The sequence below is a fragment of the Arachis duranensis genome, chromosome 1 (assembly GCF_000817695.3).
Source record: "Arachis duranensis cultivar V14167 chromosome 1, aradu.V14167.gnm2.J7QH, whole genome shotgun sequence".
NCBI lineage: Eukaryota > Viridiplantae > Streptophyta > Magnoliopsida > Fabales > Fabaceae > Arachis > Arachis duranensis.
Window position 1 is genome coordinate 81,725,204 of NC_029772.3, and position 10,451 is coordinate 81,735,654.

Consider the following 10,451-nt stretch of genomic DNA (forward strand, 5'->3'; position numbering starts at 1 on the left):
ATGTATAGCATATCTATTTTTTTTTTTAATGAGAAATATTAGGAGACTATCAAAATTTAGATCCAAGTCTTTTTATGAATCAAGTTCAACTAAGTTAAACAATAAGACTTAGAATAATGACAGCCATAACTAATTTTTATTATATTAGACCAAAATAGTTAGATTTAATTAACAAAAAAAACTTAGATATATAATATTATTTTACAATTTATTATTTTTTGTCATTATTTAATCATCAACTTATTTATTTTACTCTAATTCATTAGTCTATAATTTAATAATATATTTTATTCTATATTTTTAAAAATTAACGATTAATCGATAAACAAAAATAATAAAAATTGAAGTTTGAACGCTTCTAATATTTCTCATTTGTTAATTTTATTAATCTCTTGCCGAATTTGATACATAAAAGTGATAAAACAAAAAGTAGTGTCTTTTAAGTTTTAACTTTTAACTTGGTAGAATGCAAAGAAAAGAAAAGAATTGTTATTTGGTTCCTTCTTAGCAAAGGAAAGTAAAGCCTTTTTCAGTGACAAATCAATTCGGACGCTTCAGCTTAAGTAGCAGCAGCAGCAAGCAGACTCCAAAATGCGATCGTCTCCTTCCTTCATTGCCTTTTCTCTGTTATTCATCGCACTCCTACCCTCTATTCAGGTCACTAACAATTTCCATTTATTATCTTTTTTCTCTTCTCTGTCATCGATCACCAATTTACCATAACCAAATGCTCATCTTTTCCTAAGTAGGCACACGCACCGATTAACGCTCACTTCAGATCTCTTTCGCCGTTTTCCTCCGCTCTCGAAACCCTCCAGAAACAGCTAGGGTTTGTGCTTCTTCTTAATTACTCAGTTAGTTAGTTAGTTACTAGGGAATGCTATTGTGTACTCACATGTATAGCTTCTTTTTTACACCTACTGTCATATGTTTATGAATTTGTGATCTTGGAATTTGTTTGCTATGTTTATGCTATCAGTTACACTTTCAAGAAAATTGGGCTTCTTCGCCGTGCCATGACCCATGCTTCGTTCTCTGAGGAGAACAACAAAGCCTTGGCAGTTTTGGGCGGCAGTGTCATCGAAACCGCCGTGTCCTTCAAGCTTCTGTCCAAGGACATTGATGTTTCGGCTTCTGAGCTGAACAAAATGGTATCACGAGTCTCAAATGTGGAATCTTCTTGTGCCGTCGATGGAACGCGGCTGAGCTTGCACAAGGTGGTCAGAGTTGCTCCCAACACCAACGCTTCTGCGCCTTCTGTGGTTTGCGGCGCGTTTCGAGCTATCTTTGGTGCCATTGCTATTGATACCGGAAATTCAGATGACGCAGGCAGTGTTTTCTGGAACCTTCATGGTGATCTTCTTGGCCATGCACTATCAATGTGAGTTCAAGTTTATGTACAGTTGTTTGTTTCATGCTTGATGCTCGAAGTACTTCTTAAGTTGTTAGTGAGTGATCTGTGCTTTCCGTGTTGTAGTTTTTAATCGACCTGATTACTTTTGCTTTGCATATTCGTGCTGTTTCTTTTCTTTAATTCTGTCAAGTTATGAAGTCATTTAGCAACTGCATTTGCTTTTCTGTGCATGTCAACTATTTAATTGAATGTCTAAAAGATGATCTGGTAAGCATGTTTAAGCAAAAGTCCTGAATCCTAATTGAGATACATTGAGATGAGTTGGGGATGACGCAATGCAATGTGTATGTGTCTATGTGATGAGTCTAATTTCATGTTACCTTAGAATTGGTCACTGGAGCTGAAATATAATTGTTGATAGAGCAGAACCTTAGATTTTGTTGGACTTTGATGTTAGATGATAGTATTTAAGATGTTTTGATGGGGAAAAAGGGTCCTTGTGGCTGAAAGTGGAAGAATAATATGAGTTATTAGATGCCAGTGTATGTTGAGGGCACCGTGAAATTCAAAATTTCAAGGGTGGCTGAATTAGTACTGCTGTTAATGTTTATGGTGGAGTTGAGAATTTGGCATGGATTATTTGGTAAAAATGTGGAAGCTAGGCGGAGGGTCAGATTGTCATAAACTATGAAATGGATAATGATTGTCTCAGCAAATTAGAGGAGTGGGACTATAATCATGTGAACAATATTTAATTATTTATGAATGTGATTCAACCGTAAAGTTTGTGTTTTGTTGTGATTGTGATGTAAAAGAAAATTGGTTATCCAAATGAACGTTGAGCCCCATAATGTTTTAGTTTACAAACATAATTATGGGAGAGCAATCAACTTGGGTTGGTCGAGTAGTTAGCTCACTCGTCTGTTTAAGTAAATGTCGGGGTTCGAATGTGGGAGAGCATTTGCAGTGTGATGATGAATGTAATCAGCTGTGTTTTCTGTTTCATGAGGGAAAAAACTGGGGCATTCAAGCAACGCTGCTTTGGGCAGTATTTTCCACCAAGAGGCTTTTGTTTTTGCCTTCAAGGATAGAGTGGAGAGTTCTGATTAGTGACGATGAGGATGCTAGGTAAACAATGGGAGATGTGAACAATGAATCGCATTTCAGGCCCGATAACCATAAAAAAATCCTAACCCCCATCAAACCGTAACCCCTTTTTTTACAGCAGCCTCCCAAACGCACACTCATCTTCTCCGTCGTGCCGTCGCATCTCCACCGCATCGCTGACTCTTCTCCATTGTGCCGTCATCATTGCCGTTAGAGACGCACGTCAGCGTTGCCTCGTGTCGTCCCCATCGTGCCAACACTGTTGCTGTGCTGGACCTCAGTGCTGCCGCCCTTCATCCAGTCCACACCACCATTTTGCTACGCTGCCACCCTTCCTTCTGAAGCCCTTACCATCCACAGCGCCACCTCCTACATCCCTACCGTCGACGGCGTCGTCACTGGCTCCGCAGAACCGGATTCGTCGCATCGTCGGCACTAAGTTGTTCTAATACCCCTGGTAACGGTAAGCAACCCATCTCACATGAAAAATAAACATCTCATCTGTATGAAAAATAACCATCCGCATCTGCATCAAAAATAAACATCCGGGACTGTCATGGGGTCGTGAACTGCAGCGAAGGCGGGAGCACAGGATTGTGAAACTACGACTGCGGCTGCACGGGTGCAGAAGACAATGGAGCTCTTGGAAGGAAAGGCACCTCGCCACAAAGTTACCTCCGGTGATGACGGCGAATTGTGGATGTGGACAAGAGGGGCACTATATAAGCTGCGCGGCGGACGTCGAAAGCTCTGTTACAATGGAATTAGAAGTAATTGTTTGTAGTGTAAATGTGTTTAAGAGTGCTAATATTAAATTTTTAAATTTTAAATTTTAAATTTTGATAATAATTAATTAAAAATCTGCTAAAATATATAATTAATTTAACCCTTTTTTTGAATTCGTTGTTTGCGTTATTTACTATATAGGATGTACTTTTTCTTTAGCTTAGTAGCCGAGTTTTCTTTAGCTTAGTAGCCGAGTGCGTGTGATGTGTACCACAAGCACGGTAGTTTTTCATCATCTTGTGTGTTTGGTAAATTAAAAAGCCTAAGTGTTTATGTTTACGGTTTTTAAAAGTTAGGTGTTTATGCTTGCGGTTTTTAAAAGTTAGGAGTGCTTTTGAGAGCACTTAAGAAGAAGTTTTTTAAAGTTAGCTTGTACTTATTAAAATTTTTAAAAAAATCTAATATAAATATTCAAAATTACCATTATTAATTATTAATACCAGATTTTATTTATTTCCCACACATATTTTCCGCCATTATATTGTCATTGAAATACTTGTATATTTCTAATTTTTCAATTTAACATTCACAAATTCTAACACAACCTTCATATATTTTTTATTTTTCAACATAATCTTCACAATTTTAACACAAATACATCTCTATCACATATTAGGTAGAAACTTCTATCTATTTATATTATTTTTTTGTGTGATTTTTTTGTATTTTTTAGTAGATGTTTGTTTTTCTCTGTTCTTTTAAACGTAAAGGAGACCTGATTTATGGAAACCAATCAAAAAATTTTCGTACACCAACTTCATGAACATTAGTCAAAATTATAATAACAATATGTATATATATATATACATATGTTAATATAGATATATAATTTTACTTGAGATATGTGTCCCATTTTTTGTTATTTGTAAAAGTGAGTCAATATATATAGATAGGTAATAAAAGTATCAGTACTAACATTAGATTACATACAAGTTTTATTATTGACTAATGATAACTCTATTTATATTAATATAGAGAGTAAATTAAATAAATATTTAAATTATTGATTTCTAAAATTTGAAAAAAAAAATATTCTTCGTTATAAATATGCTTATTATAATTTTTTTAATTTTTAAAAATTATTTTACCAAACATAATTATAGTATTTGTGTTTATTAAAAATTATTTTTAACGTGATTTTATAAAACGCAAGTGTTGTAGCTTTTAAAAAGTTGTCTTTTAAAAGATAGATTTTATAAACTATTTTCGAAAAGTAAAAACTTGGCCAAATCAAGGCTAAATATACAGAATACGACCCGAGCTTTTTTCCTTAGTAGCTATTTATTTTCTTCTAATTTTCCTGCGGGCACACACACTCCACACACGGTTTACACACAGCCGAATACTACTGAGAAAAACAAAAAATAAAATTTACTAAAGTCTAAAACCTTAAATAAATTATCAATAATCTTTCCCCTGGTTCAAAAAATATCTAGTGTTGTTTTCGCTAAATATTTTAATTTTTCTTTAAAATTCTCAATGTTTCTGTACTACTACCGTAATAGTAAGAGGAAATCATTTAAATATTTCTATGGTAAAAAATCGTAAACTAGCAAGAATAAAAAAAGTTTACTAAAATAAATAAAAATAACAAACAATAATAAAATTTTGTCCTACTAGATAGAGTCAGCTACATGAATCAAACGATGTTATTGTACTCTGTCATGTATCATGTCTACAGAAAGACTGTTTACATGTAGATCTCGTTTGACCACCTTATAGATGGTCTTCTTAGGTCTTCCTCTACTTTTTGTCCCTTGTCCATCTTTCATCTCATCCACCCTCCTGATTGGGTGTTTTATCGGCATTCTTTTCACATGTCCAAAACCACCTGAGACATAATTCAACCATCTTTTTCACAATGGGTGCTACTCCAACTCTCTCTCTTATACCTTTGTTCCTTATTTTATCCAATTGGTATGACCACTCATCCATATCAAAACTTTAATCCCTGCCACACCTAACTTATATTTGTGCTCTTTTTTGACCACCCAACATTCTGTACCATAAAGCATAACCGGTCTTATAGCCGTGTGATAGAATTTACCTTTAAGTTTTCAAGGCACTTTTTTGTCGCATATAAAACTATATGCACTCCGCCATTTTAGCCAACCTGCTTGGATCCTATGATTTACATCATGTTCAATCTCTCTGTTATCCTGAATGATGCACCCAAAATAATTAAAACTTTTAACTTTTTGTAAGATATTTTCTCCAATCTTCACCTCTATATTAGGATTTTTCCTTCTCAAACGGAACTTATATTCTATATGTTTCGTCTTGCTACGGCTTATGCGCAGACTATACACTTCTAGAGCTTCTCTCCATAAGTCCAACTTCTTATTTAGGTCTTCCCTTGACTCTCCCATAAGGATGATATCATTGACAAAAAGCATGCATCATGGCACAAGCTCTTGGATGTGCTCTGTGAGTACTTCCAAGACTAATGTGAAAAGGTATGGACTTAAGGATGATCCTTGGTGTAATCCTATACTAATAGGAAATTCCTCTTTCACACCATCTTGAGTCTTCACACTAGTTGTCGTCCTATCATACATGTATTTAATTCCACGAATATATGCGATCCTTACTCTCTTCTTTTCTAAAACCTTTCATAAGACCTCCCTTGGCACCCTATCATACGCTTTTTCCAAATCAATAAACACCATATGTAGATCCATTTTATTACTACGATACATCTCCACCATCCTTCTTAATAGGTATATCGCTTTAGTTCTTTCCCATAACTTCATGGTATGACTCATGAGTTTGATCCTTCTATAATTTCAACTTTATATATCCTCTTATTCTTGTAGATAGGTATCAAGGTGCTCTTTTTCCACTTATCAGGCATCTTCTTTAACCTTAAAATCTCATTAAAAAGCTTGGTTAACTAATTGATGCCTTTTCCTCTAAGACCCTTCCAAACCTCAATCGGGATATTATCAGGTCCTACTACCCTGCCATTTTTCATCTGCTTTAGAGCCTCTTTTATCTCGAATCCTTCGATAGTAGTTAAAGTTTTGATCGTATTTCCTTGTGCATAACCGACCAAGGCTCGAAAGAGTCTTCTGTCCCTCATTAAATAACTCACCTTTCATTAATATTCTCCTCTTAAGCCAGCACCTCTCCATCCTTATCCTTTATGCACTTAACCTGATCCAAATCTCTCGTTCTTCTTTCACGGTTCTTTGCGATTTTATATATACATTTTTCTCCTTTCGTGCCCAAAGACTGGTAGAGACCCTCATATGCTCTTGTTCTTGCTTCACTTACAGCCACTTTTGTCTTTCTTAGCCACTTTATATTTTTTTCAGTTATCTGCATTGCAGCATAAAAACCACTCTTTAAAGAACTCCCTTTTTATTTTTGTCTTTTCTTGTACATTCGCATTTCACCACCAAGACTCCTTGTCTCTTGATCTTATTCCTTTAGATTCATCAAAGTCTTTTTTTTTGCTGTTTTTCTAATAACTTCTGTCATCTCCCTCCACATCTCTTTCGCGCTTCTATTCTTATCCCACTTTGTCTCTTCTCCTACCCGTCTTAGGAAGCTTTTTTTTCCTCACCTTTCATCCGCCACCACATCGTCCTTGGGTTCTTCGTATGATATCTTTTTCTCAATTTTTGCTTAACGCGAAAGTCCATGACGAGCACCCTATGTTGTGTTGTCAAACTCTCTCTCGAGATAATTTTACAATTAATGCAAATTTTCTGGTTGACTCTCTTCAACAAAAAAAAGTCGATTTGAGAGCTTGTCATGCCACTCTTATAGGTTATAAGATGTTCGTCTCTCTTTTTAAAACAAGTATTTGCAATGAGAAGATCAAAGGTTGAGGAAAAGTCTAAAATAGTTTTACCCTCGGCATTGATCACTCTGAAACCATGGCATCTGTGAATACTCCCATACCCAGTCACTTCTCTCTCAACATGGTCATTTAAATCTCCTCCTAAGAAAATCTTATCTCCCAAAGGTATGTCTTGAACCAAACTCTCTAGATCCTCCCAAAATCTTATCTTGTGTTGTTCGTCTGAACTCACTTGCGGTACTTATGCGTTAATCACATGGAAAGCACCTCTCTCCACCACAAAGCACACGGTGAAGGAGCATTTGAAACATTTGGTGGAGGAGCACCGGTTGCTGGTGATGGGATTGAGGCTGGTCTAGATGGTGGAGGTTGTCTTCTTTTTTGTGGGAGCTTTGGTGGTCTTGCCTGGACTTGCAGGTCAGGTGTTGCAACCTGTAAGAATATATTTAGTGATATCAAAATGAATATATAAAGCAACAATAACAGAGAGCAATAGTTGAAGTACCTGGTGGGAGTCTTCCTTTTCGTTTTCTGGCACAATTGGTTGACTCATTCCTACCTCAATCTCAGTAGCATTGTCCTCATCTTGGACTTCAGTTGCAGCAGGGAGAGGTTATTACTGATTTCCTGTATCAGCTTCACCACCACCACCAGCTGCAACAGTTGCAGCCTCGTCGTCATCCTTCTTCTTGGCACAGTTTCTCTTGTCGTGACCCTTGCCACCACAATGACGGCAAGAACGCTTTTTATATACCCTCTTCATCTTGGTGATCTTTTGCTTCTTACCTCCAACTGGGCCTTCATCAGCCTCCTTTCTTCGTTTCTTCTTGGGTGCTCCTGGCATCTTCTTAAACTTGGGTGCTTGTGGTCTGTTGTAGAGTGACTTCTCCCATAGTTTCTGGCCATGAATAGGATTGATATGGAATGCATATGTATCATTGCAGGCTGCTTGCCTGCCCTAGTCATTGTAGCATAAGCATGGACACAGGGCATACCTGTTTCAAATCAATAAAATGCACCCACAATTACAATATCAGAATAAGTATTGGAACAAAGACTAAAGTGTAACAATAATGACATTTACTATAAGAACAGTAATCACAATTAAATTAATACCACTCAGTTGCCAAAATCTACATGTACATATTCTCTTATGGTCCAAAAAATAACTTATCATCTTCACCCGAATCATCTTCAGGTACTAATCCATCATCAGTTTGTAGTATCTCCTTCCTCAATTTACTGAGTTTAACTTTTGTATCATGCTTCCTATTTACCTCTTTCCTTTTAGCTTTCAGTATTGTACTGGTGACCTCTTCATCACTAGAACTCTCCTCAGCTCCGGGCTTGTAAGCATTATCCTCTACACTTTCATAACTATGCGAAAATTCTGATTCTGATAACACAACCGTATCAACTTCCTTTCCCTTGCCTTTAGTTGTTTACCTTGTCACATGACCTTTGGCTAGACCCCTAGCTATATGTCTCCTATTCAGTGTTGTTCTTGGTTTGCCTTTTTTTGCAGTTTTTTTTTTGCAGCAGCACTTTTTTTTTTTGTCCCATTCTGGCAATTTGGGTTGGAAAATCTTACCCAGTTTTGGAAATTAGGGTTGATTTGATGGTTGCAGTTGGTACTTGAGTATGATCCTTGTCTTGGTTGGGTGGGGCAGGAATAGCAGTCATAGAAATTAGGTTCGAAATGGTAGATTTGGGAATTGGGGTTGATTTGGTGGTTGCAGCTGGTACTTGAGTATGATCCATGTCTTGGTTGGGTGGGGAGGAGTAGCAGTCATAGAAATTGGGTTCGGAATGGTAGAGGTTGCCTCTTGGTGGGTTCGGTAGTTTTACGATGGTTGATACATGGGCTTGGAACTGGGTGTGGAGGAATGGCCCTGGAGCTTGGTCCTGTTCTCAGCAAAACTGGTTGGGTAGGGACTTCAACCACTACCTTCTTGCCCTTTTTGAGTGGTGGTTCTTCCAAGTACGTTGGAATAGATACCCCATGTTCATAGTACACATGCACCTCTTTGTGGTTGCTTTTAGCAAGGAAGCACGTCTCTAGGAGCTCAGCATCATAATTAAGTTCTCTTAGGCCAATCTCTAAGGGTCTGTTTAGAAGCAACCCCCAACAGTGTTCCGCCTTATCATACCCAAGCTCTTTGTAGTAATTCCTTATGAAAAAGACATCTAGCCGATTAGGGTCAAGTTTCAGAATCTCTGAAATATGGTCCCTAGTGTATGAGACGACACCATCTTCACTCGTCACAAAGGATCCCCAATGGTGACACACAATAGTTATGAGACCCATCTACAAATAACAAATGATCATCAAAATTTTCATCAACCAAGAAAGCACAATAATCCCAGTCCCTAACCCACCATGAAAACACATAAACTGCATACATAAACAACACAGATACTTCTATTTTCAGCACATTACAACTATAGCTACCATCATTACAACCAAAAACAAACAATAAAATCGCAACAAGAAGATACGAAGAAAGCTCTAACAAAAATTTCTAGAAAAACCACATAAGAAAACGATGAACGAATGAATATATATCGACTTAACAATGTAGAGAAAGCGATGATCAAGAAAAACAGAGGAGTGGATGGTAGCTATTTTGTTTCTCTTTTCTATTTTGGTTACCTCTAACAATCAAGATGCTTTCCGTCAGACCACTACGTGTGCAATAGAGACGAGATAATTAGAATATGCTTGCTTTTCTTGAGAGAGAAGGCCAGCGAAAATCTCTCTCAAAGTGGCGCCATTGAAGAAAATAAGGAGAAGAGGAAGAGACTGTGTTGGATTGAGAGAGTAGTTACTGCATGTTAAATCCCCTCTGTATACACTAATCGACGACGTTTCAATGCAATTTGAGCGCCAAATTAAAAATGACGTCATTTTGGAAGTCCAGCCTAGCTTCCAGCGTGGCATCCGTCAATCCAAGTCATCTTTTTGTCACCGAAAAATGTTTCAGGGACGACCGTGAGTCATCTTTGTTAAATTCGAGGACAGTATTGGGGCCAATGCAAGTTTAGGGACGACTTTGAGGCTCGAGTGCAAGTTCAAGGACCACTCTGAGATTTAACTCTTCTAATCTACTAAAATTCTGCTTAAAGTCCTTGCTAACTTAAGTATCTTGTAGGTACTACCCCCAACCTCCTCACGAGAAACTCGGACAGACGACACCTTAGCACCAAAGATGTCAACGTTTCAGGTAACTCTCGAAACAAATTATATATCATATCTATTCAATTTTACCAAATTTATTTCAAATCAAATTCATATATTTAACATAAAAATGATAAAATATTTAAGTTCAGTTTCATTTGTATGTTAATTATGTTAAGTGTAACAAAAATTGGACATCATATTATAAAATATAAATT

General features: G+C 36.8%; 1 protein-coding gene across 1 annotated transcript; it reads left to right on the forward strand.

Moving 5' to 3' along the window:
* Nucleotides 1-436: 436 nt before the first annotated feature.
* Nucleotides 437-1,563, forward strand: LOC107492265 (protein NUCLEAR FUSION DEFECTIVE 2). Its single transcript, XM_016113272.3, has 3 exons — nucleotides 437-657; nucleotides 750-829; nucleotides 980-1,563. Exons 1-3 carry the CDS (start codon nucleotides 592-594, stop codon nucleotides 1,383-1,385), a joined length of 552 nt encoding a protein of 183 aa, XP_015968758.1. The 5' UTR covers nucleotides 437-591; the 3' UTR covers nucleotides 1,386-1,563.
* Nucleotides 1,564-10,451: the final 8,888 nt, after the last annotated feature.

What these genes read in the sequence shown, in the direction of transcription:
- LOC107492265 (XM_016113272.3), top strand. Translation starts at nt 592, where the DNA reads ATGCGATCGTCTCCTTCCTTCATTGCCTTTTCTCTGTTATTCATCGCA. An exon ending in CACTCCTACCCTCTATTCAG is followed by an intron (nt 658 to 749) that starts GTCACTAACAAT and finishes TTTCCTAAGTAG; the next exon opens with GCACACGCACCGATTAACGC. An exon ending in ACCCTCCAGAAACAGCTAGG is followed by an intron (nt 830 to 979) that starts GTTTGTGCTTCT and finishes TTATGCTATCAG; the next exon opens with TTACACTTTCAAGAAAATTG.